A 26,497-nucleotide genomic window follows, 5' to 3' on the forward strand; every position below is an offset into this window, starting at 1 on the left:
TCCTCTAGGTCCTGTTGCCTGGTTTGAAGGACTGACAGAATCTGTTTTATCGTTATATACCCCAAAATGAAGGGCTGTAGCACCAGCGGGCCGGTTAGCTCAGTTGGTTAGAGCGTGGTGCTAATAACGCCAAGGTCGCGGGTTCGATCCCCGTACGGGCCAGTTCGTTTTTTTTTTTTTCTTCTCACCTTCATCGCAGCAACTATCTTAAATTAAATGTATGGATCGCACCTGAAAAAAAAATCACTGTGTAATGATGCAAGGACACGAAGACGTGACACTCATCAGGGGAACTCATCCTCAGCAAAGCCAGCATTAGGGACGCGCTGATGACGAGGGACACGCCTTCAGGCTTATGGACCTTGGCTGAACTCATGTAAATATGTACTCATGTTTCTGTGAATGGGCCTGCTATGCCGGCATCTGTAAAAAATGCGCGGGTCACGTGCTCAGGCACACTTTCTTCTGTATAGATTCCAGCTCATGTATGAAACACTCTCGCTTGATACGTGCTTGTCAGTCTTATTCCCCGCGGCGATATAACACCGTATTGGCAAAAAATAAGACGGAAAGTGGCAAACGGCACTTTCGCTTTTAATATATGTAGAAGTGGCATTAAGCTGAGAAATTATTCCTAAGTGTAAAATATTCGCTTCCCAAGTTTGAAACAGTAGATTTTTGCGCTAATTAATGACAATGTAGTACTTAAAAGTAGAAAACCGGACGTATGCTAACTCCCGAGAGCTAGTTCGTGCTGCTCCGCAGACCCGCGGCGCCTGAAGGCGTGGAAGCAAACCCGGCCAGCCAAACCTTCCGCAGCGCAGCAAACCGCCGTCAGCCCGCCGTCCGCCCGCCCGCTCCGAAACACGTCCGAGGACTTTTGCCCCTGCGAGGCCCCCGTCGCCGCCGGGCGGCCCCGCCCCGTGACGCGCGGCGGGCCGCGGCCGGCGGCCCCATTGGCTCGCGCGCCGCCGGTGCCGTGGCTTCGCCCGGCGCCTCGCAGACCTCCCCGAGGGGGCGAATGCGGCTCCCGCCCGCTGACGCCTGCCAAGATGGCGGCTCCCGAGGAGGGGGGCGCCGAGGCGCCGCCGCCCCCTCCCCCGCCCTCTGAGGACGAGCCCCCCGGAGCGGCGGCGGCGGCCGCCTGCGGGGCTCTCCTCGGCGCGGCGGCGGCGGCCGCCGGGGGCCTGCCGGGCCCCCCCGCGGCGGGGCCGGGGCTGCTGGCGGTGGCGGAGGAGCTGGCGCCGAGCTTGGCCGCCCTGGAGGGCGGCGCGGCGGCGGCGGCAGGCGCCGTGCTCTACCTGCAGCCGGACGGGAGCCTGGTGGAGGGCGCGGGGCTGAGCGGCGAGGAGCAGCGGCGGCTGCTGGAGCAGCTGGCGGCCGCCGCGGGGCCGGGGCCGGCCGAGTCGCCGCTCCTGCAGCCGCCTCGGCGCGCCGCCACGCCGCTGGCCCCCGAGGAGCTGCGCAGGGTCATCGAGCAAGTGAGCAAGGCCCAGGAGCAGCAGAAACCGCCGCCCGCCGCCGCCCTCCTGGAGCCCTTCCCGCCGCCGCCGCCGCCCTCCCGGGCCGGCGGGTACCCGCTGCCCCCGGACGCTCGCCCCGCGCCGGAGCCGGCGGCGCCGCAGGCCTGCGGCTCGGCCCCGCCGCTGGCCAGCATCATGCACAACGCGGCCCAGCAGCTGCAGAGCGTGGCCCAGCAGGTCGCCCTCCAGCAGGGCAAGTCCGTGGCGGCCGCCCGGCTCCTTCCGCAGAAGGTAACCGAGGCGGGGGGGGGGCGGCGTGCCGGCTGGCCGCCGGAGGCTTTTCTCGGTGATGAAACCCACCGCCGGGTGCAGATCTCAGTGGGTGGGGTTTTTTTTTATTTTGTTTGTTTGTTGGTTTTGCTTTTAATCTCCGTTCCAGCCTGCCTTTAGGTGTCAGCTCCGATCTCGCGGTTGGAAGATGGGACTCCAAACATGACTCAGAATAGGCACATCTTAATATGGATACTGGCTGCTGCGACCAGTGTTTCAGTCGGGCTGAACAGGAAGCTAATTGCCTAAGATAGCTTAGAAGAGCTGTTTCATAGGGATTAAATGATGGTCTCCAGGTAGATAATACATACCACTCTTATAAAAGGTGATAGTGCCTTGGGCTTTGAGTCAAAGTTTTTTGTCAAGTGATCAGTTTGAGCTGAGGCAACAATTTGCATCAGGATATATGAGAGAATATAAAGGAGATGATAATGAGAAGGTATGGGTTACTGTTCAACATTTCAAAGGTTTTTTTTTTTTTTTTGAATTGTGCGCTTGTTACAGGATGTCCTTGATCTAGTATTTGGCCTGCGTCATTTAACAGGCTGCAATTCTCTTGTATTTAGTTTGTTGAAGGTTATGAATCTGCCTAGGTAATCCCATTGACTCTGCTGTTCCAGAACAGGCCTGTTTGCAGGGAGCATAGCTGTAACGTGACCTAAGACCAAACTGTAAATGCTTTAGTTGAACAGCAATCGCATCTGTAAATATTCAGGAAACCCCATAGCTTGAAGGAAGGGAATTTGTGCTTTGATGATAATAAAATGGAAAACTAATGATGTGTGTTGGTTTTGTCATGCTTTGCTTTAAGGGCATGTAGGTATGGTCTCAATAAATATTGTCTTTATATAATAAATACAGTATTTTTTTAATCTCAACTCTTCTTTTCCTTTTTTCCACAAAAGCAGCTGGAAGCCATTTGTGTCCAAGTTCAGCCAGGACAGATGAAGGAAGCTGAAAGGCCGATGCCATCATTGGCATCAGTCCAGTCCAAAACTATAACGCTGAGTCAATCGGTTGGTAGAAATTCTAGTATATCAGGACTTGGCATTATTAATCCCCAGATAATTAGGATACAGCCAGTTACAGGAACTGAGCAGCAGCAGCAGCTCTTCCTACATAGTTCCTCTGAGTCTCCAATTCAGCTGCTTATGCAGAGACCTTTACCACCTCATAGATCAGTGTCTGTGAACAAGATCCCCACATGTAAGATGTTAAATGGGCAGAGAACTACATGCACCACAGTATCAGCTGCGAGGTCTCCAAATATTACCATGGTTGCAGCCAGTTCAACAAATACTCTGATATCATGCCTTGAAAAAAACCAAAAAGATGACAAGTTAAAAAAATCTTTGAAAGTGAAAACTCGTTCTGGACGGATTTCACGGCCTCCAAAATATAAAGCTAAAGATTACAAATTCATTAAAATGGAGGATTTGGCTGATGGTCATCAGTCTGATTCTGATGACTACTCTGAACTGAGTATAGAAGATGATGAAGAAGGCAAGGTGAAAGGAAAGGATGCGTTGTTCAATTCTTCAAATTATAATTTGAAACCCAAAATGTTTAAATGTCAGACTTGTGAAAAATCCTATATAGGAAAAGGAGGATTAGCAAGACATTATAAACTTAATCCAGGTCATGGACAGCTGGAGTCTTCACTTCAAGAAATACCTTTAAATAAGCCTAATGGAAGTATATTTGTGGACAATGCTTGTGGAATAGGAGAGAAAACTACAAGCCCAGCACACTCGGATTTTGTTGCTGTCACTTTAAATAATGAAAATGCACTAGCTGCCAATTTGGAAGAAACTGTTGCTTCACAGGCTGGAGAACAGGTAAAGTGTGTTACTCAGAAAAACTGACAGCTTTATAGAAATTAGAAAGGCAGCTTTGTTGCTGCATACTGTACTCATTCATTTGAATTGCTGCTGACAGTAATACAAGTATTTCTGAAAAGACCGAAGGTAGGGACCTAAAAGACTGAAGGTAGGGACGTAAATGCATATCCGTTTCGTGGTATATGTCTGTATTAAAATTTTGAAGTCTTGCACTGCTCGGTAACATCCACCAACATACCAAAATAGAACAAATTTCCCACTGAAGTGTTTTAAAGTCCAAAATACTATCTCATGCAATGTTGCAAGAATAGCATTGTTGCACAGGCACATAAAACATTCGTTGAGTGTTCATTCATTACTGGGTTTGTGACATACAGCTGTCACATTGAAATAAACTGGTCTGCATAAATAGTCACCTTCTCTGCATTCAGAGAAGAATATTGCATCTTTCAGTTACAGCCTTTTTGCACCACAGACACTAAAACGTTATTTGCAGTTTCTGTCACTGAAATAAGGCTTCTTCTGTGTTGAAACTTACTTGGAATCCAACGGTGGACAGCAGCTTTTTCCCAGAGTAAAGTTTTGAAAATGAGGCTTAACTTGCCTGTGTGAACCAAACTGTTTGGTGAAACGTGATTTTCTGCATCAGAGCTACTTTAGCTACAATTCTTTTTCTGTGATCTTTTAAGCTGGTCACTTCAAAGTAAAGTTTTTCTTTTAATAGTAAAAAGACTTTAACAGCTTGGAACAAGGAAAAGAACTGCTACAGTTCTCTTCTAGAGAAAATTAATCTCTTTGAGATGTAGCAACGTGGTATTACATTTTTATTTGTAAATAGGAAGTTGTTCTCAGAAACAGGAAAATTTACAGCTCAAGACATGAACATAGCAAACAACTTCTCCCCCTCCCCCCGGGCCTAAGCCTCTACGTTCTCTTTATCATCCTTGGGGAAAGAGAGAAGTGCAGAATACTCGGTCTGTTCTCTGTTGTAACTCGCATCTGCAGAACTTATTCTGGTGGGGTTATGGGGATTTAGAAAAAACTTCAGACAATCTCTTGTACTACTAGAAAGGAAAATGCAGCACTACTGCTGATGGCTAGATTGCTGATTTTCTATTTTATCTGTTATCTCCAACTAGCAAATAGAGATTTTACACATTTGCACTTTGTTAGCTCATTGACTTTGTTACAGTTTTTGGCTAGCTAAATATTTTCTAGAAAGAATAACAGGATTATTAAAACTGGTAGATGGATATAGACAGGAAGGCAGCCAAGACCCCCATGTTCAACATGGGTTTATCTCATATTTAAAACTAAGTTATTCATTTAATCTCCGTATTTCTGCTTACTAGAATAGTAGGCAGGCAGCTAGTGAACAGTAGGACAAAGGTATACTGAAAATGAAAAGAAGCTTGAACTACTTGAGTACTGTTGTAATCTGTCAACTCTTTAAAAAAAAAAAAAAATATATATATATATATATACTGGGTCATGCTTAGAAATTCTAGCTTGGTAGAGAAGACAAGATGCATTCAGTAAAAATATGAGCGCTTTAATCAATAAAAGTTTGATTTTCATTATATAGCTTGATTGTTTGCTCTGAGGTCATAATAACAATTTAAAAAATAGAAAATATACTTTGAGTTTGCCTTGTGATCTTAGTACAGAAGCTACTTCTTAGCTGTGCTCTTGGGGAAGACTGAGGATTTTGAAACAGGTGGAAACTGGGGAAAAACGTTTGGTTTTTATTTACTGAGCTTGTCACTGTTCATGACTTAGTTTTCTTAGTTCATATAGAATCTTCATGCTTTGATGTGGTTACTGTGAAACTCCAACTTGTCTTTGGGTGTGATTTATTGCTGAGACTTATTTCTGCAACCTCTTTGTTCAGAAAGAACATATTTTACTGCGAAAACATTAAACAGATATTTAACAAACATAAGTCTTCAATCATATTCCCTTAATCTCTGTATTTCTTATGACTTTTTGTGGATCAAAAAGACTAACTTTGCCAATAATGGCATGTATATCTTGCAGAAGTAGCTGTGTTACTATATATTGGATTTATTCCGCACCAATCTTTACAGTTACACATGTATCCAATTATCCAAATGAAATCATTCATTATAAAATTTTGACCGTTTAAACAGTAAATTCCTCAAAAGACCATTTAAAACAGTAAATAACCATTTTTTTTCCTGTTTCCTTTAATTAAGACTTGTAAGTCTGCAGAAAGCAGACGCTCGCTGGCAGAACAGCAAAACGAGGCCGGTTCAGGACACCGGACGCCTGTAACACCAAAAGGACCTGGAAGACCCAGACGACCTAAGAGACGAGGACGACCAAGGATGGGTGGAAGATCCAGGTGTTCCGGAAGGCTTAGCAGGCCTGGTCAGTCCCCTTCAAAGTCACTTAGTAGTGTGTCAGCAGAGCACAATGTATTCAGAAGAAAAGCTAGGTTAAAAGAGGTATGGCTCTCTTCTACAATTACTTCCTAAGTATACATATTTATTTATTTATTTATTTTTGGACAACCTGTTTTCAAGGATGCATTTTCAGAAAGAATGCTTCTGACATTCTTGTTTGCTGACAAAACGATAGCCTCAGATATTTTCTAAGAAGAAAGTATTAAGCTAGATTTTAAGGAAAAAATACTTCTGCCAGAACACTAGACCAAATTAAAATATGATCTTGGTCGAGGAAGGGTCTTTTGACAGTTAGATGTACACTTGTCTATTGTTCTTCTGGAGAAGAATAATGACTAGGTATTATTATGTATCTGTTCCAACTCAGTAGAAATAAATCCAACTGCAGTTGGGCAATGTCTTTTTTCTAAAAAACAACTAACCAAACAACCTCTCCCCTCCCCCCCCCCCCCGCCCCGCCCCGAAACCAGCGAAGCTCATGGATGAGGATGGTGTGGTGATTAAAATCCATGCAGCTAATGTGATTTTTCCCCCCCCCCCCCATTTGTTTCCACAGTGTCGTAGAAGATCTTCTATGGCAACTAAATTTACTATTATTGCTCTTCTTTCTATATGTGTATGCAGTAATTTATGGCACTGAGCACTTTCTGTAAATGTGGGTTATAAACTGTTGTTGAGGCTTTTTTTTTTTTTTTAATATATCTGCTCTTTTAGTGTTACATTTGCCTTGATTCTCAAAGCTGCTTAAACATACAGTATGTTTATCAAACAAAAGGCAAATTTGTTCCTAGGTTGAATTTTTGGCAGCAACTGCCTTATAGAACTGATAGCCTGCTGCGTTGTCTATTTAAAATATAAAAAGAAAGCACCCTGATGGAAACCATGTATCTGATATTTCTATAAGATATGTTTACATCTTACTGGAAAGTAGCGACATTTTATGTTATGAATGTGGGATGCGTAACCTCTGTAGGCTACTTTAATAAACTCATTATGGCTTTTGACAGCTAATACAACAATGTGATAATGAAGACTTAATGGAGCTGGCTCTCCCACGTCTTACAAAGCTTGTAACAGTATATGAATTTCTGTTGATGAAGGTGAGATTTTTTTTTTTTTTAATGTTAAAAATGTTAAATTATTTTAGGGAGACTGCTGGTAATATACATAAAAAGGTGCCTTTAGAAGGGGTATCTCAATTGCATAAGTTAGATGTGTGCAGAATGAAGATGTTTTGGATATCACTTCTGTTCCATATAGGCCAAAAGCTGATAAATCTGTTGACTGAAAGTCTTTTTCCTGCCTCATCTAGCGGCATTTTTGAAGATTCCATAGTCTTTTGACTTGACTGTTAGTATTTTAAAACGTTGAGGAAAACAAACTGACAGATTTAAAATTAATCTTACTTAAAATACAGAGAGAGAAAATTTTTTTTTTGCTTATTTTTAGGTTGAAAAAGGGTGTCCAGCCAGAGCTTACTTCCCAGATGTGTATAGGGAATTTGAAGAGTTGCATAATATGGTAAAGAAAATGGCTTATGATTACCTTAGTAATTCTGATATGCTGAGCGGCCAAGAGTCTGTTGAAATAAAAGATCCGAAGGTAATAAAGCATTCTACTTGAAACTGTGATTTGGGGGGGGCGGTCTGTTTAAGAATGTACAACATTTTAGTTTTCTCTGATAAGCTTTGTCACGCAGGTACAATTATTTGAACGAAACATCTTTCTTGATAAGCAGAAAATGGAGATAGTGGTAAGCAGTACAACAGAAAAAAAAACAGAGTGAAAAAGAAATCCGTAATAACACTACATTTCTGGTTTATGGCAGAATACACAACAACAACAACAACAAAAATCAGTTCCAGCAGTGCTCATTTCTGGTATCTGTCTGCATATCTAGGGTAGTATGAAGCTGCGCTTTACTGCAAAGTGTGCGTAGCGTTAACTCTTAATAGAAGTACGCCTTAATATTTGATTAGGAAGAAAGTGGCTATATTTAAAACAAATGGCCTTGATTTAAAGGGGGTAAGTACTATTACTGCAAAATGAGGACAAGTGGAATGCTTCTGTGCAGTTCATAGTCGTACTATCAAATATGAAATGCAGTGAATGCATTAATGAAAAACGCCAACTATTGTTTCACAACCCCTTTCCAGATTTACTGTTTATATAATTGTGGCTAGAAAGAAACTGTGGGTTGTTTTTTGATATGCATTTGTTTATCTTTTGTTTGGTGTAACCTCCTCTTCATTTTCCCTTCTCTGTTTCCAGTGGTGAATAACAGTTTTGCATATTACCTCCAACAAAATCTTAAAATGGCATGCTCATTAAGGCATGTATGCACTGAACTTGCAATATTTGCATACTGCTATGAACTAGTATACATACATATCTGCGACTGCTATGTAAGGGGAACATACTGGAAAACTTAGGGTAATGAAGGCAGAGATAAGATTCTGGTTCTGATAATAACCTGGTTTAAGATAACAGTCCTGTATGGACTGTTAGTAGTGGTTAATATTTATTTTTCAGAAGGAATCATGACATTCAGTGATTTACTAAAAACTTTCTAGTATTACTGCATGCTCATCTGACTATTTTGTAATTGACCCGCACTGATACTTCCCTCTGGAGAATGGAAGTTGCACTAATTAAAGGGATGCTGTCAGTATTGGTAGACCTAAAATGGAACTTACCTTTGTTTCTTCTCTCCAGTGTTAATGTGCCTTCTTAATATAGAATTACTCTCTTAAAAAATAAGAGCCTTGAGAAGCCATATAGCAACATAGCTACATAAGGATGAAACAGAGGAATAAAATTTGGAAAAGAATATAACCTTTAGCTACTAAGAGATACTTTTAGACAGCAAGACTTAGATGTTTTTTAGATAATGGAGAGCCTGGACGGTATTCTTTATAAAACTCTGTTCTTAGTAACTGACTCTGGATTCTATATATATAACCATTATACTCCTAATTCTTTCAAATTTGCCTTTTAATTCTCACCTTCGAATGAAGGTCATGTTCTATTAACATGAAAGTTAGTAGAAAACATGGGAGTCTACTTTGTTGAGCTGTAATGATTGGTTGTCAGACTGGACCCCCGTGTAATTACTCTTCTAATTCATTGTTAAGAAAATGAATCAGTATTTCAGTATTTATGTATTCAGATTGGAGAGGCTAACTTTTTTTTTTTCCCCTATAACTTTTTAAAGGTCGCTGAATCTCTAGGACTTACAGAAGTACTCACTGGGGAACAAAAGATGCAAGGTGTAGACTCTTGTTCACAACGTATATTTAAAATGTTTAGTGAGCGAGTGCCTGTGAAGATACTGGGACAAAAACGGTTAGCTGAGGTATGGAATACATTTGTGAAAATTCAAAAATGAAACCAAGACAAACTAAAGCTTGTTAAAAATAAATTAATGATTCCTACAAAGCCATACTAGTACTGTATAACTTGGATGAAAGTAAGCTTTCATGGTGTTCTGAGCTTGTAAATACTTCAAGTAGTGCTCTCCACTGCAGAGCATCTGAATTAGCAGGCTAAAGATGTACTTTGAGAAGGCACTCGGTGGCATTCAGGACAGGAGCTCGGGTTCACATGTAATATCATGATATAGAGAATGAAGTTTGTGTTACACTAAGAATGAAGTTTGTGTTAGCCCGAGTATATTCCCCCTCCTCCCAGTAAAAATGATCTTTAGATTCTAATAATTTGTGTTGGAGTAAATGGGCTAACCTGCAGCAAGCTCAGGTGCTGGAGAAGTGGTTGCTCTGCTAATTTGGTAGAGGTGCATGAAAACAGCTCCTTTCTTTCTAATCAGCCAGTTTACCAGATTTGGTCTGTCTGCAGCTGTAGTAAGGAGCAGTTTGTTTCTTTTTCTTGAAAGTCACATCTCTTTAGTCCTTCCCCTCAACTGTTCTATTTCTATTTAGCCCAGAGTTGTCCCTGGTGGAGGAGAAATAAAATTAGCAATTTTCCCTTTTCTGCCCACGGTTAAACGTGTGAGCTGATCAGTTTTCCCTTGTTAACCAAAAGATGCTGGACAAGCTGTTAGCCCTTTACTGAAGCTGGAGAGAAAGCTCTCCAGCTAGCAGATAGCAGATATCATGTCCAGCAGTTGATTACAACAGCTGGGGAGGCGTTTTGATCTTGAAGCAAGAGCAGGTTGTTTCAACCAGATATCAGAAGTAATCAGTGGTATTTTGGAAAAGTGTGAGGGCTGTGTTAAATCCTTACCTTTTAGGAAGACTTTCAGTGCAGAATTCTATTTTCAGGGAGGGTATCGGTTCACTGCCGTAAAGTTCCCACAGTTAGCCTGTGATCTTTTCCAATACTGTCAGCTGCTATGGGTGGCAGCCAGTTAATTATCTCTTGTATTGACAGAGCTCAGGGGAGGAACTGTTGCCATCAGCCAAAAGGACCAAGTTAGAAGACGTAATGGAGAATGTGAATAATGCTTATGCCAGTCAAGATGAAGTGAAAGAAAAGAACGGGAATTTGTGTACACTCTTTGAAAAAGATGGTAACCTCTTCAGATTTACCGATTCTCTTCTCTTCATGGAGAAGCTGAACAAATTCCTGTGTTCTTCAAGCTACTGTGGTTTTTGTCTTAAGGTTTAATTTCTCAATTTGCTTCCCAGGTCCTTCAAAAGCAGCTGTTTAACTCAAAAAACTTCATGGGGGGGAAAAAAGTGATGATGCACTAACACCACAGCAGCAGCACAGTTCTAAACGCATGATACTCCAGTTGTTGCTACTACTACAGTATTAGGATAATAGTCCTGTCCTGCTGCCTGAATGCTTCCTGTCCATGCTATCCCTTATCACAGAGGGTAGTGCACAAGCTTTGTGTCAAGCAGTGGGAGAGTGGAGGAAGAGGAAGCAAGCTATATGTCCTTCCTCTATGCCCCAGCAGACTACAAGGGCAGAATCATCAGGGCTTTACAGAGCCTGGGGGAGGGCAAGAGCTGGTGAAAGCAGTACTCTATCCCACGGGAGATGCGGAAGCTGAATATAGGAATTGAGACACCATTTTGCATGACAGTCTTTGCTGGGTGAATGTCTTTCTCTTCTCTTCCCTCTCCCTTCTTCTTTATTTCCCCCCGCTATCTCAGATTGGCAAGGTAACAGTGGATTAGTGAGCAAAGATGGGTGTCCAGCTGTAGTCTCCCAAAACTCCACTGCTCTTTTATTTGAAAGTGTTGCAGTATTCAGAGGCATTACAATCAGGGCAGTGAAAAATTCCAGCTGTTACCCATCTCTAGTGAGATGCATACCATTGCCATCCTCTTACTTTGTAAAATCTTTTTTGGTGTTGCTATAAACTGCTTTGCTTTTGCCCTTTCCACGTCTTTCTCTCAAGTTCTCCTCCCCCCGCTTAGTTCATTTTTTCTTTCTCTGAAAGACCATGCTTATTTCTTGTTATACTATGATTTTCGTCTGGGCTATGATTTTTTTATTAAACGTTTATTTCATCTGCACCTGCTAGTAGGCCTTTTGCTAGTCTACAGTACAAAAAGTTAAAATGGCCCTTCTGAGTTGTTATGCCTCCTTTGTTGTGCAGTGATACCTTTCATAGGAAAAAGTACTCGATCCTCTTAATGTACAAGAATTAAACTGACAGCTCATGCTGCCGCAGCTTAAGTTATTGTTTAATTACCTGCTGGGTCTGTGAGAGCTCTTATTCCCTGTCAAACGATTGGTAAAGCACACTAATTTAAACTTCTAGTGTTTTACCTCTTCTGTCACAGGCTGAATGAAAAGTGCTCCTGGGGCTGTTAGTGCAGCTGATTAGATAGGTAGTTACCTGATCACGTTTGAATGCTGGATGAGCTTGATTATCAACAGAAATTTTACAAAGTTTGAACGTGCCTGTCAGTGAACTAATGGTAACGTGGATGAGCAGCGGACAACTTTGTGTGGCGTGTTCTTTGTTGTCTAACGTTTCTGGCTATATGCCAAATTGAAAGAATTCCGTTTCAGCCCAGGTTATCTTCAGAATTACCAGAAAAATGCTGCTTCTAATGTGCCATTCCTTTGGTATGGAAATATTCAATCATATTTCATTGTCTAAAAATACCTGAAGTATTTTTATACTGTTCTTCTTATGGGAACTGCTGTGAAACTCTCTTAAGATGCTTCAAGTTTACTAATTTGGGGGAGGAAAAGAGAGAAGCAGTTTAAATTTTCCCCCAAGACTATTGTAGAAAAATTACTTTTTGGGACTTGCATATTAGATCGCCCAACTCAATGATATTTCTTTCACTTTTTCAGGTTTTAATCCATTAAATGGAGAAATCTTGCTTTCAGAAGATAGAGATATCACGTGCTGCTCAACTGGAAGCATACTGTCTACTGCGAAGGAACATAACTCACTTGTTGATTCAGAAGTTAGAATCAATGCTGAAAATTCAGGTACTTTCTCTCAGACTGTGAAAATAAGCATGGAGTATTCCCAGCCTGTAAATATACAGGGACCAGATACTGCAGATGACACATCTGTGCTAAGCAGTGAAGCTGTATTGCCTGTTGAAGCAGATGTCTCACCAGAATTAGTTCAAGCACACTTTGTGAGAGAGAATACAGCAGGTGGGCTGTCAGCTCCCGAACTTTGCAACTCTATGTCAGAGAATGCAATGGGCAGTCAGAGCACTGACTTATCAATGGGCGAAGAAAACGGTCACAATGGAAAATATCAGAAACTGCAAGAGGAAAACCAGAATTTTGCAATTAAAGAACATTCGGAACAGCTTCACGATGCTGGCATCACAGATGAGATGCAGCAACTTGAGAAAGTTTTTTCAACAAACGTCGTGCCAATAAATCATCCACACAGTGCTCAGACTGAGTTGTACCAGAATCCTGTCCAGGAAGCCTCCTTGTCCGCTCATGCGAACCATGAAAGCCCTTTCAAAAACGTGCATGAGTTTTCTTGTGGGACAGGGGAATCACATGAGCTGGAGGATACCGTTACTGTAGATGAAACTGTAGCTTTTGAGATCACTGATGAGAGCCATGATTTTTTGTCTCAGGGACATGAACAGATTTTTATTCAGACTACGGATGGGCTTATTTTATCTCATCCGGATACTGCTGTTTTGTCTCAGGCAGAAGGCATTGTTATTGTAACTGATTCTGATGGTACTACAATGCATATTCGCACACCTGATGGGATACCTTTGGAAACTGTGGAAGCACTACTGGCAATGGAAGCAGATAGCCAAAGTGAAGAAGTTCTGCTCTCACAAAGTGAATTGGAGCCATAAATTAGAAAACTATATGCTTTCTTCTGGAAAAGACTGACTATATAAAATGTATATTTTTCTAATGTGAATACTGAAATAATTGAAATCTAACTTATTTGTAAACTGTTTCTATGCCCTGTACTTTTTTATAACTTATGTTTATATAAATTTAGCAGCATTGCAACCAAAAATTCTAGAAATAACATGATTCTGTTTGTTCTTCTAGGTGTTGGGGGGTAGGGGAAAATGGAAATCTGTCATCCTTAAAACTGTTGCACTATTCCCTTTTGTTACCCTTTTCTCTTTAGCCATCCAAAATGCAGTAAACTACTGCTTTTTGGCAGTGATGTGCTGTGTACTGGCAAGCTGTGTATGGGTAAAATAAAAGCTGTATTAAAAATCTGTGTTTTCTGTTCTGCTGAGATTCTAAAACTCTTTATTACACTTTGTTAAAGCTAGCTTGACTATTCATTAGCCTATAGGCTTGATGCACTTAAATCTGCCTGGAAGAATGTGTAATTTCAAAATAGAACCCACACTTAGGCTGTCACATTATTCCTAGAATGCACAACTAACCTATCTCGTCTTTGCTTGGATAACAGTAGGCTAAGCGTCCACTGAGTTAGACAAAAACAGCTGTTCTGTGGAGGCCTGTAGTTCCTCCTGATCTGTTGAAAATATATTCAAGCATGCTTGCCTTGTGTTCAGCTGGCCACTTAAACCATTTCAAAACTTGCTGCTGGAAACTGACAGCAGTGTGCAAATGTCAGTTTTTTGATGTAGTGATTTGAATGGCCTTAATATCATAGCAAATTCTTCCCTCATAACTCCAACTTTCATCCCTGATGGTCTTTTTCATTTCTATTAGACTCGTATTTTTTTTGGACCCTCAGAAATTTCTTTCAGATGATGCATCTTGTATCACTTCTAAGTTTTGCTCTTCCTAGTAACTCCACATTGCCCTGTACTATTTAATCATTTTTAAAAGTGTTCTTGGCTATGAAACCTATTTTTGTAAGCAAATAGAAATGCTACCACCTTGCTGCTATCCTGTATTTTTCTCATTCTTTCAAGGGGCTAGTGAAATAGCTTTTGTTGCTTGGATAACAGCATTTTTGTGGACGCTTCCTTGCAGCTGATGCTCTTCTGGTTCAAGAATGGCATAGTCTTTTTTTTTTTTTTTCTTTCCCCCTGAGAAGTTTAGCAGGTGCAAAAGAACAGCATTAAATGACTACTAGCCTTATTTTTCTCTTGAGCTCTCTAGATCTGAAGGCTCCAAATACAAAGAACTACTGTATGAAAAACATCCTCTTCTCTGTGATTATGATTTTTACAGTAATCTTTCTGTCCCATAGCTGTCAATGAGCAAGGAAGTTGGCAAGTATGAAGACTCCTTCCTGAAGGGCTTATTTCCTCTAAGAAATAAAAATGATCCACAACTTCCACCTGTGTAGAAAATGAAAATTTGCTTCAACTCTACCTCCCCTATTGATTTGCAATGCTGGGAAATACAATGCACCTACTCTCATCTTAAAAGAATTCTGTAAGTGAACCAACCTTCTCTCCTTGCAAAATGCTTTTCAAGTACACAAGTGTTTCCATAGTGACAAGGTCTGTCTCTACTCAGATAAATTGAGGTGGCTGTTAATAACAAAACTATTCATAACTGATTGTTCTACTCCTTGAGTTACAGGAGAATTTCTTCTTAGGTACTAGAAATTTGGGATAAGAATAGAACACTATTAAGCTGCCTGAAACAACCTCTTTGTTGACCAGACGAACACATGGAGAAAACTCTTCCAGGGTATGCCTGTTTGCTCTCTTATTGCAAGCAACGCATATAATCCGCTTGCCCAAATTTCAGCTTCAAACTAGTTAAGTGACCCTAATTTTCCTATAAGAAGTCTGTTCCAGACTCTCTGGCTATTAATTAGATTTGTCTGACGTCACACCGCAGCCACTGTGGCCATTTCATAATGGTGTGCTTTTCACGCACGTCTTTTTAGTTGAAACGTTTCTTATTTCAGAAAGAATCAAGGGTAAACATCTGTCAGGGCACAGAAACGAGTCACCAGCACTTAGGAATGCTACATAATCGTGCAAAATGGGAGACTGGAAGCAACGGTTTATACAGGAGTGGGTCATATAAGCAGTCAGTAATAGTAAATGGGAAGAATTTGGATTATTAATCATAATGAAGTAAGAGGAAGGGCTAAATTCATTGCATATCAGGGATTTAACTAAACTGATGAAATGCTTCGCTGAGTAGTTTCCAAGTTGTAATACGCTTCTCTGAAAAGTGCTAATTTGCGAGAGCAGCTAACAGTTATTAAAGGCTTGGTAACTGTAGCAGCTTCTCCATGCCACCCACCTCTGACATAGTGGTATGCTACAGTGATTATTACGTCTTTAGCAGAGAAAGCAAACAATGGCATTGAATGCCTTCCAACATTAAGTTTTTGCATTTATCCAGCTTCTCCTAAACACATTCTCTATTTTCCTCGCCAAGAAAGACAGAGCCTCATACCTGAGCAGCAGCATGAAAAAGGAAAGCAAGAATATGAGCCAATTAATCTTGTTATGTACATTGCTAACCAAAATATGGAGGTGACACACCTTTAAAGGAAAACATGTTTAACATCAGCAAGAGTTTTCCACGGAAAGGCTTACTAAGCTCAATGATAGGAAGCAAGCAAACAATACCGCCTAAGGATATGGCCGAAGCAGGGCTTTTTTTTATTCAATAGAAGCTTTCACAAAACATCTCTAAAAGAAAAAAGTTATAAAGAATTAAAAGAGAAAAGACCTTTTCATATAATGGTTGCGGCACAGTGACTTCTACTAAGCCAGCCAAACGTACTGGTTCAGCCTTGGTTCGCACTTCAAGTGTCACAGTGTAATCAAAGCCAAAGCAGAAATGACGCTACTGCCTGTTGGAGCTTCTCAGGACCACACAGCAAACTATCCTAACAGCATCAAATGACATTCCTACAAGATCGCATGACACTGACACCTCTCTTAGATAACAAACTATACAAACTACCAATGCAAAGTAGAGCTGGTGACATACTTAGAAATATTAATTATTGTTAAAAAGTGGGAAAAATTATATCCCATCCACTTAAAAGCACACGTTTAGGTTTGAGCTGTTAGCTGTGCTATTCTGCCCTCATTAAGATGGATATACTATCCAGCATTTGGTCATGTTTTCCTTAAAAATCTATGTCTTCATCTCAACTGAATGCCCTAATCATGAAGCTGCAGAGTCAACCTGTTGGACCCAGAACTTTTCTTGTCAGTGCTGCACCACAGTTAAGCTTTAGATGGATAAAAGCAAACTAAATCAGATTGTCCCATGCAGAAAAAAGAATAACAGCTGAGACAAAACAATAAATACAAATAGAGAAAAATATTTTTAATAAGTTTTACAAAAATTTAACATACATGGTAAGCCTTGCAAACTCACCATTTCAATTTCATGCAAGTATCTTCAGAAACAAGCCAGCAGCTTTCGTAGCTCTAGCACTGTCTATGTCCTGTTTCCAACAGCATGGCTTCTAATAGTAGTTTGCTGCTGTTCTCAATGTAAGGCTGGTATAACCATGATGATAAATAGACCATCAACAGATCCTGGTCAGCAGAATGAGCAATATCTTGTACAATTGTTTGCTTGAGTAGTAGCTCCTCCTTGTACATTTCAGAGAGCTTCACAGAGACCTCATCTAAAATGGATTGAAAAACCAAGCACGTTAATCGTAACAGATCAGCAGTTCCCAAAAAGTTGAATTATATTTGTACTATGTTAGCCATGAAAAACCCTACTTGATATACAAACTCTTCCCCATATTTTTTAAAAGTCAGACATCTAGTTTTTTTACATTATTAAGAATGTCTGCAGACTGAAATATAAAATGCTAAACATTTTCCTCGTCTTTTGGATATGTTTTAAATATTTCTGGTTTTGACATACACCTCCTTTTAACTCTAAAAACAAGTAGTGGTATTGGGTGTCAGAATCGGCTGTAAAATTAGCAGGTATTACAGCTATTCTTTTAAATAACTGAAACTTGGTCTTAAAATTTTGTAATGCTATCTTGAAAAATAAACTTCATATTTTAGAGACAATAATCATTTTAGCTAATTTTCCTCACATGCTGTCATGTACTTTAGTAACGCGTGATCACCAATAAATGATACCAATAGAGTGAAGAATAATGGTAAAACAAAACAAAACAACAGATCAAAACTGAAGTGCCCAATACAAAGAGCAATGGTTACCAGTTTTATGAGTAATACTGGAGGGAGTTTTAAAATATATTTATATAATCATCTATTTAATTGTCTGGCTTTCAGAAAAATAACAAACAGATTATTTTTAATAAGAGACTGATCCTGTGTTTCTAACCTAGACAGAACCATTACTATTTTCAGGAGGAATCAGTCATTCAAGGAGTACACATTCAAGGAGTACAGAGCATCACTAAATGATTCAGTCACAATGGGTGTTTTGATAGCTGTTGTCTTTGCTATGGTCACCCTTTTAAGCTGGCAGAAACTAATACATACGATTCCTGCTAACTTGTGCTAGTGAAGTAAGGAGCAGGGCTGCACAAAAGAACGAGTTCCACTTCACCAAAGCTCCAATTGGCCTGCATGCAGTCAGGCTTCTCTTGCATTCAAACAGTTTTAAAACTGCAGTAATAGAGACTGGGAGGCAGACAGACTGGAAGTCTGGCAACCCTTTGTCATTACTAAATTTCTAGAAGAACAAAAGGGCCTATTTCTTGCCATCAAGTGAATCCTAAAAGGATTTGCCTTAACTGTAGACAGTAACTGAACGCTTCTTTTCTTGCCTTCACTGACATTGCAATCAGAGGTATTTTTCTTTGACTGCTTGACAATTAACTGAGGTATAGCTTGCTCTTTGCATCCAAGGATATCATTTCAGTGTCAAGTAACAAGGTAGTTTGTAGACTATAGCTCAATACTACCAAGTTGCAAGCACGTTTCTCTTTACAAAGGACACTGCTGGTGCCTATTGGACACTAAGCTGCTGACAAGCTTAGTTTTAACTGGATCAGGCTTTATAACTACAGCGGTAATTGCTGCATGTCAGACAATGCCCAGCAATTCATAAAAGCAGCAGTAACCCTAAACCAAATGACACACTCCTCTGTTTATCAATTAGTCAAGTATAGAGGATATAGATTCATTCATTCTCTTCCTCACACACAGATACACACACATACATACACAAAGATATCCAAATAAAAGGGTTTATTTTTCAGTTTTCCTAAATTAGATTACATGAGCGACACAATGCATTTATCTAAGATGATCAATATTTTACTTACAGAAGTATGCTGTGGGCCATGTGTGAAACAGAGGGGCTGTGCAATTCCCAGCTCCATGGTGGAATGCTTCCAAGTCACAAATTGCTTTAGTAGTCGAAGAGAGCTTTTCCATTTTGAGTTGTATTTTTGTCTGACAATGATGAACATGTAATGTTAGTGAACATCTCAGGAACATTAGGCTACTATAATCTTAAATAATTATTTTAAAACGCGTTCTTTCTGAAGACCCTGTTGAGACATAACATTTCTAATTCACTTTTATAACTTCAGGCAGGGATCACTGCTGGAATTTATATACAGATTTAATAGCAGACACCCTAAATTTCCAAACGGCACAGATATGACTTACTGACTCTGATTTTGCATATTTCTTTTGCTTTCCCCATGTAGAAATACATTAAAGTTCTCTCTCATTTTTTCCCTCTCTGCGTTTTTCCCATAGCAATTTAGTACTGGGGAAAAACATCAAACTGTCTATGAAAGAACAGGTGTGGCACAAGCTCTGTAAGCACATGCTTCTTAATGTTGCCATGCCAATATGACTTAAGTTTCATTTCAAAAGATCAGCTGCAGGTGTGGAAAGCCGCTCAGGCTATGAGTGACAATATATCTAGGCTGATTTAGCGGCTTGCTATGAAAAGGAGGTCATCCTGTCCACTTCCTTTCTCTTCACCTGACTTTGTGTTTCACCTAAGGGGCCTAATATTTGGAAAAATAAAATGGAGCTTGAAGATCGTATCTTTATGTCAAAAAGCTAAAATACAGATGTTTGTATAAATCATTAAACTGGTATATGCTCATAAGAAATGAAAAAGAAAATACATCTGTAGTTGCTGTGTTTAATATCCAAGCTAACACCAGCTGCTTATACTCCTATTACCCAAAAGTAAGAAAAAATTGTATCAATACACTTGCAAGGCTGAATATAACAATGTCTCAAGAGAAAAAAGAAAACCCTCAAATTGCTGGTACCTTTTCCCACAGAATAAAACTTGAGGAAAATATAGCCACTTTCCTGCTTATTCTAAATATCAAACTAGTATCTTTTCCGTATAAAAACTGGCTAGATGGCCGAGCTCCGAGGGTTGTGGTCAGTGGCGCAGAGTCTAGTTGGAGGCCTGTAGCTAGCGGTGTCCCCAGGGGTCAATACCGGGTCCAGTCGTGTTCAACATATTCATCAATGACCTGGAGGAAGGGACAGAGCGCACCCTCAGCAAGTTTGCTGATGATACTGAACTGGGAGGAGTGGCTGGCACACCAGAAGGCTGTGCTGCCATTCAGAGGGACCTGGACAGGCTGGGGAGCTGGGCAGAGAGGAACCTCATGAAGTTCAACCAAGGCAAGTGCAGGGTCCTGCCCCTGGGGAGGAATAATCCCATGCACCAGGACAGGCTGGGGGTTGACCTGCTGGAAGGCAGCTCTGCAGAGAAGGACCTGGGAGTGCTGGTGGACAGCAAGTGAAGCATGAGGCAGCAGTGTGCCCTTGTGGCCAAGAAGGCCAATGGTCTCCTGGGGTGCATTAGGCAGAGTGTTGCCAGCAAGTCGAGGAAGGTGATCCTCCTCCTCTTAGCCCTGGTGAGGCCTCCCCTGGAGTACTGTGTCCAGTTCTGGGCTCCCCAGTCCAAGAGAGACATGGCACTCCTGGAGAGAGAGTCCAGCGGAGGGCTACAAAGAGGATGAGGGGACTGGAGCATCTCTGCTATGAGGAAAGGCTGAGGGAGCTGGGCCTGTTCAGCCTGGAGAAGAGAAGGCTCAGGGGGGATCTGATCAACGTGTACAAGTATCTGAAGGGAAGGTGTCAAGAGGATGGGGCCAGACTCTTCTCACTGGTGCCCAGTGACAGGACGAGAGGCAAAGGGCACAAAAAGAAAAACAGAAAGTTCCATCCGAACATGAAGAAAAACTTCTTTCCTGTGAGGGCGACTGAGCCCTGGAACAGGTTGCCCAGAGGGATTGTGGGATCTCCTTCCCTGGAGATATTCAGAAGCCAGCTGGACACGTTCCTGGGTAATGTGCTCCAGGTAACCCTGCTTGAGCAGGGGGGTTGGACTAGATGATGTTCAGAGGTTCCAACCTCAACCATTCTATGAGTCTGTAAAAATGCTCACTGGAACTTTACACCAATAATCTTTTTAACAAGCCTCCACTATGGCTAATGGCTGCAAAAGTTATTTTTAACTAAAATTTTTAATTACAATAACCAGCAAAAAAATTTCTTTGTTTATATCAATCCGGCAGGTGACATTAATTCCTAACAATGTATCCAGAAGGAAGATGGGCTGCATAATAACTGTCTTACTCTGTGCCTTAAAAGAAGGGGAAGCTACCGCACAGAAAATGCAACTAGGCAGACTAAAAATGGAACTGCATGATGTCTGATCAAAGATAGCTGCAATAGATATTACAGCAGATAAAACATCGTTCTGGGCTTTAACTTGTTTGTCTTGTTTTAAATAGAGGGAATATCCAGGATGAGAAAACAGACAACAGGTGCAATTTTAGAACGGATTTTTGCAGGACTCTATTTCAGAAGATCATATTAGAGAGTACATTATAAAAGGAGGAATAAATTCTAATCAGAAGACAGATGTAAAACCAACTTTCAAATTTACCAAACAAATACACGGAGCACACTAGACTTACAATCATTCAGGTCGGAAGCCAAAAAAACTATGGTTAAGAATCCCAATTTTCTGTTTACAATACTTGAGGTCATTTGCTTAAGTCATACTTGGAAAAAATAGATCGCAATTGCAAAATGAGTATTACCATATGCTTTAAGGTCTCAAGCAATTCTGCACAGCAGCTATCCAGCTCTTCATTGTATTTTGGAGACGCCTTTTCAGACTCTGTGGTGCTGTTATCACATGCTATCTCTGATTTATTATCTTGAAACCTAAAATAGAAGCATAAGGCAGTTCCAACCACTGCATATACGTTTACTCAAGCCACAGAGGTTTAAAATCCATGTTGTCTGAACCAACAAAATCTCTTTCTTACAAGCTGCACATGAGAATTCCTACATGAAAGGAGGTAAGCGACCTATCTAGCAATTGAGTGAGCAATTGAGCTGGTACCATAACCTTCAGAGGAACGCTGAATTACTCTACCTCAGAACTCACGCTCAAAGGAAACAGTTGCAGCTGTTAAGATAACACTGCCTGCGATACTCTACCTTGCCTCTCTTCTGGCGGCTACTCTCTCATAATAACAGGGTGTAATGTATGCCCTGGCCTCAGCTGGTCCAGCCGACAGTCTGCTGCCTCGCCACAAACTCCCCTTTGTTGATAGTTTAAGCTAAGATACTTAACCGCGAACTGAGCGCAGGTAATGCGCAGGCATGTCTCGTAGCCCATCTTGCTGACTTTCCCATAGAAGCTGTAAACTTTGACAGAGGACGTGAGCAGGAAGGGAAAGCAAGATCTGACGTCTTTACAACAAAATATTACAGATGTCCGTCAGAACCCTGTCAGTTAGGTTTTCCTTTAGATCTTGAAGATACTATCTCTACCAAAATTATTGCTTTTGTTAAATCTTCACTGCTCTAACAACTTTTTGTCTATACAAAATCATTGATTCTTACTTGAAATCTGCTGAACTCTTGACCTTTGTAAAAACTGGTAATACTGACTTCAGAGTAAATACACAGGAGAGAGGGAAATCACATGTGTAAAGATCATAGGATTAGATTCTAACTTTGTATGTTATTTAAGTATTTTACATATCCATTATACCTAACTGTACATATATTAAACATTTTTTGTTTCTTGCAAACACCATTACTTCATGAGATTATTTTAATCTTTATGAGACATTTAAATCTTATCTGAATGTAAATATTGTATGTAACTGAAAAGTGCAACTGCTCAGTTTGACCTAAGAGCTAGCTTATCTGCGTTGACATGTTCTTTCTCCATCTCCAAGCTTTCTAGTGAAGGAAACATTAATTTCACAATAAAGGCAACCTCTACACTACCTTTACCTGTACGTATCATTGGCATACTTACTGCTCACTGATTTTCATGTTGACAATTTTGTTTGCTGTAGTAAATCCATTATCATTCAGTCTCTCCCATTTCATCATTAGATTATGCCAGTCTGCTGCATTATCTTTAATCTTTCTTGCACTGACAGATAAGACAGGTCTTCTTGGAGTACTATCAGCAGGACTCTTTGCTGCATAAGACAACAAACAAAATTCAAGCCGTTTAAACCATACAGTGATAAATCAGTGGGCTGCTGGGCAGAGGTATGTCCCTGAATTTTTTCCTTGCTCTACTGTTGAATATTGGTTGAAGTAAAATGGAACTCACGTGAATTCAACTATTCTAATCATGAAATCAAACGCCTCATCTCATCACCTTGTTACTATTTACCAGAAAAATCAAACTGTTATAGAACTAAGCACAGTCTTGAGTTGTGATATCGTAACATGGACAGCAAGTGGCTTTGCAGCGCTCATCGATCTAACGGTCTTTTGTCCACTAGGCAGCGTTAAGTTCACGTCTGGCTTTTAAGCCAAAGGCTGACACCGCGTGGGGCGGTGAGAAATCACTGCAGCGATCCCGTTTTCCCCTCTGAGCACCGGGCCAGCGGCCCGCCCGGGCCCGTCCTCCCTCAGCGGACATTTTGTCGCCGGTTCAGGAGACGCCGGGGGCCCGCCGCCGCCTCCCCTCGCCCCCCAAGGGGGGCCGCAGCCTCACCCCGACCCCCCCAGGGGCTCGGCGGGGGGCAGCCAGCTCCGACCACGCCGCCCCGGCCGCGGAGCGCCGGCAGGCCGAGGGCCAGGGGATGGCGCAGGGCTGAGCGGCGCCGGGCCCGGCGCGGCCGCACTCACCCGCCATGGCGGCGCCGCCCGCCCCGCCCCGCCCCGCCCCGCGTGCGCTCACGTCCGGCCCCGCCCCGGCGCGGCCCCGCCGAGCGGCGCAGGCAGCCGGGGCCGCCGCCGCCGCAGGGCTTGGGCGACGCCGCGCTCGCTCCTTCCCCGCAGTCATGGCCGCGCCGAGCCTCTGACGAGGTGAGCGGAGCCGCGCCGCTCCCCGCGGACCCAGCTCCGCGTCCTCCCGCTCCCCAGCGGGCCTGCCGGGGCCGCGGCGAGGCGGCTCTGCCTGTTGCGGCCGGCCGGCCGTCCGCGGGGCGCCTCCGCCGGGCCGGCCGCGGGCAGCTGGGTCCCCGCCGCCCTTCGCGGGCTTTGGGGAGGGGAAAGCCGAGCAGCCGCTGTGCGGGAGCCCCGTCGCGGGTGAGGGCGAGCGGCGGCGGGGGGTTTCGGAGCCCGCCTGGCCCGTTTCACACGGCGGCCGCGGCCGTTGCGGGGCACGAGTGTTGGGGGGGGGGGGGGGGGGAAGGGGGCGAGAGGCGCCGGAGCGGCCGCGGTTAACGGGCTCGCCCGCGCTGGGGACTCCGTGGGTTTAGTCGCTTATTTCTGAGGTGAAACTCCACGTTTTCTGTGACGTGGGTTGTATCAAAGGGCTGGCACGTTAAAAACCGGTAGTGCCCGGGTGCTGGTTTAAGATGACCGAACGTGAAGAGAAGAGTAAGGCTAAAAATCTTAGTTTTCAGCCTCCGAGTAATGGAAAACCTTTGCTTTTTGGGGACTGCCCTAGGAGAAATCTGCTTGGCCGCTGGCCGCCGGCAGCGCGCTGGATGTGAACCTGTCTGAGGGCTGGGGGATCGCCTCCCCCGTGAGCCGTGTGCTGAAGCGAAGCCCAAGGCGCTTCCAGGAGAGCAAGCGTGGTAGGCTGCCTGTCCTGCGGTCCCCTGGTGTATTCCTGTTTGCCTTTGAGTAGTTACAACCCGCGGAGTGCTGGAGTGCAGCGCTGTTGAGATGAACCCTTTGAAGCCTCTGCCAGAATAAAGAAATGCCTCTTAGGGGTGAAGGTTTTTGTAGAGGAACTAGGTACTCTGAAATCAACAGAGCCAGCAAAGCCTAGTTTCCTGTGTTCCCATGTTCCTCTTCCTTTACAGAGTTGCCTGTGCAGTGACACCAGATTCTCTCTTTCAGCCCCTAATCTGAGAGTTCTTTCTAGAAACTCCCTTGAGCCAGAAATAAAACGTTTTATGACTAGTCTCGAGCGATGTGTGTGTTAATTGAGTAGTCTCTACCTGTGTGCTAACTGGTTGTCCACCTGTTCCCGAACAAGGTGTGTAAAAGCAGAGTTTTGCCTGCCTTTGTTTCAGTAAGGTGCTAATTTTTGTTCTCCCCTCTACTTGGCTGTTGTTTTACATGAAAAACTTTGGAGAAATGTCTCAGCTGTCTTGCTGTTCCTTCAGATCTGGTCAAAAGCAGGCAAGAGGCCTAAAATTGTGCCCCTGTGCCTAAAACACTGCTAACAGATGTGGCAGTCTGGTGGCTAAAAACATGGGATGTATCAGAAAATATAACTGCTTATTTCTTAGTTTACAGGCTCCGGCTGAGATGAGAGACCGTTGTGTTAAACGGAGGTTATGCATATGAGTTTGTCTGTACTCTGAAGCGCTTAAAATTAATTTGGTGTGTCAAAGGAGTAAAAAAACAGAACTGTTGTTCCTCTTGTACAGAGAGGAGGCCTGGGCTCAAAGAAATGCAATGACAACTTCAGCCTTATATAAGTAAATCTGTGGGCATGCCCTGAAACTGAATCTTTATCCACTAAGTACTTGTTTAACCACAAGATTATCTTTCATATTAGTTGTCTTTGGTAGCCACACTTAAGCCCTATTGCTGTTTCTGAAACCAGAGAAAAGAAAAAGATTTTTTGCTTACCTAAAAGCTCATTGTGATCCATGTGGGTTGAAAAGGACAGTGATTTTTTTTTTTTTTTTTTCCATGTAGCATAAGATATTTTGCTCTACTTGATTTCCAGTGCAGGAGAGCTGATTAGCACAATCTGATTTGCCCTGTATGGCTTCTACGTCCTTCAGAATAACCACTGCTGAGCCAGTGAAAGTGCAGGTCCAGTTCCAAAATCTGTCTGAGAAGATAGATTATATCCACCGTTTGCCTTTGATTAATGAGGTTGGAAAAACAGATAAAATAATCCTGAAACCATTAAAGAAGAAAAAGAGACCACATACCATATACAAATGTGATTAGGGAGATGTTGAAGAATCAGGACTCAAAAGCAGCAGAGAATCATTGTGTGTGTACAGACTCTCTGAAAATAAAGGCCATGCTGTAATTCTTTAGTCCTTTATACATTTATTTTGCTCAGATAAAATGACTTCATTAGCAATACTTTGAGTAAGTGATGATTTGAGCTTTCAGTTACATGTTTTCACACGAAAAGCGCAAATGAAAAACCCAAAATGAAACTGATTTGTGTGGCAACAAGAAATTTTAGTTTATGAATGCATTTTTGATTGTACAGGTTGAATGGATTATAAAAATTGAAATTAATCTTTTTTTCTAAAACTTTGCCACCAGAGAAGATCTAAATAGGGTTGTATATAAATTAGGAGGACCCTAATCTGACAGCAGTTGTTTTTTAATTTATTCTATGATGAGCAATAATTCCTCTAGTGTTATCTATGGAAAAAAACCCAAGGTCATCAGGAAAATTTTGATGTTAATTAAGTGTAGACTTAAAAAAAATGCGTCAGGTTGTGGATCTAGTTGTTGTACAGGAAAGAAGAGTAGTCTTTTTCTGGTAATAGTTTTTCATAATTCCATAGTTTATAATGAATCATTATGCTTTCAATAGTTGTAGTTGAGCTGTGAGGAGAGGTGGAAGCTAAGACTGAGAATGGATTTTGAGGACTGCAAGATCTTTGACAACTGGGAAATGTGAGATGATGCCAACTATGAGAGCAGCTTGGGATGGTGATAGATGTGAATTGTAGGAGTGACAAAGGAGA

General features: G+C 42.1%; 3 protein-coding genes and 1 non-coding gene across 19 annotated transcripts in view; 3 read left to right on the forward strand and 1 right to left on the reverse strand.

The window, feature by feature from the left end:
* Positions 1-88: 88 nt before the first annotated feature.
* TRNAI-AAU (transfer RNA isoleucine (anticodon AAU)) lies at positions 89-162 on the forward strand. Its single transcript has one exon. It is a non-coding gene; the product is annotated as a tRNA-Ile (tRNA).
* An 814-nt stretch (positions 163-976) lies between these two features.
* ZNF839 (zinc finger protein 839) lies at positions 977-13,712 on the forward strand. Of its 2 annotated transcripts, none has more exons than XM_068947075.1 (8): positions 977-1,754; positions 2,699-3,631; positions 5,851-6,102; positions 7,068-7,160; positions 7,510-7,662; positions 9,275-9,415; positions 10,450-10,588; positions 12,340-13,712. In XM_068947075.1, the coding sequence occupies exons 1-8, from the start codon at positions 1,053-1,055 to the stop codon at positions 13,329-13,331; spliced, it is 3,405 nt and encodes a 1,134-aa protein (XP_068803176.1). In that variant the 5' UTR covers positions 977-1,052; the 3' UTR covers positions 13,332-13,712. The 2 variants fall into 2 exon arrangements, with proteins under 2 accessions (XP_068803176.1, XP_068803177.1); XM_068947076.1 differs by having other exon boundaries at positions 2,702-3,631.
* Positions 13,713-16,704: 2,992 nt separating this feature from the next.
* Positions 16,705-23,547, reverse strand: CINP (cyclin dependent kinase 2 interacting protein). 2 transcript variants are annotated; one of them, XM_068947092.1, is made up of 5 exons: positions 23,502-23,547; positions 22,672-22,840; positions 21,434-21,560; positions 18,665-18,794; positions 16,705-17,032 (listed from the first exon to the last, which is right to left on the reverse strand). In XM_068947092.1, exons 1-5 carry the CDS (start codon positions 23,506-23,508, stop codon positions 16,830-16,832), a joined length of 636 nt encoding a protein of 211 aa, XP_068803193.1. In that variant the 5' UTR covers positions 23,509-23,547; the 3' UTR covers positions 16,705-16,829. The 2 variants fall into 2 exon arrangements, with proteins under 2 accessions (XP_068803193.1, XP_068803194.1); XM_068947093.1 differs by having other exon boundaries at positions 23,368-23,514.
* Positions 23,548-23,560: 13 nt separating this feature from the next.
* TECPR2 (tectonin beta-propeller repeat containing 2) overlaps positions 23,561-26,497 on the forward strand; it is a 43,188-nt gene continuing 40,251 nt past the window's right edge. For 5 of the 14 annotated variants that reach the window (XM_068947078.1, XM_068947081.1, XM_068947086.1 and 2 more), the window contains exons 1-2: positions 23,561-23,681; positions 24,268-24,397. The gene's annotated coding sequence lies outside the window, so the exon portion shown is untranslated. Of the gene's footprint in view, positions 23,682-24,267; positions 24,805-26,497 lie in introns of all 14 variants that reach the window. The other 9 variants (XR_011141656.1, XM_068947077.1, XM_068947083.1 and 6 more) reach the window with 4 other exon arrangements.

The sequence above is a fragment of the Struthio camelus genome, chromosome 5 (genome assembly GCF_040807025.1).
Source record: "Struthio camelus isolate bStrCam1 chromosome 5, bStrCam1.hap1, whole genome shotgun sequence".
Taxonomy (NCBI): Eukaryota; Metazoa; Chordata; class Aves; order Struthioniformes; family Struthionidae; genus Struthio; species Struthio camelus.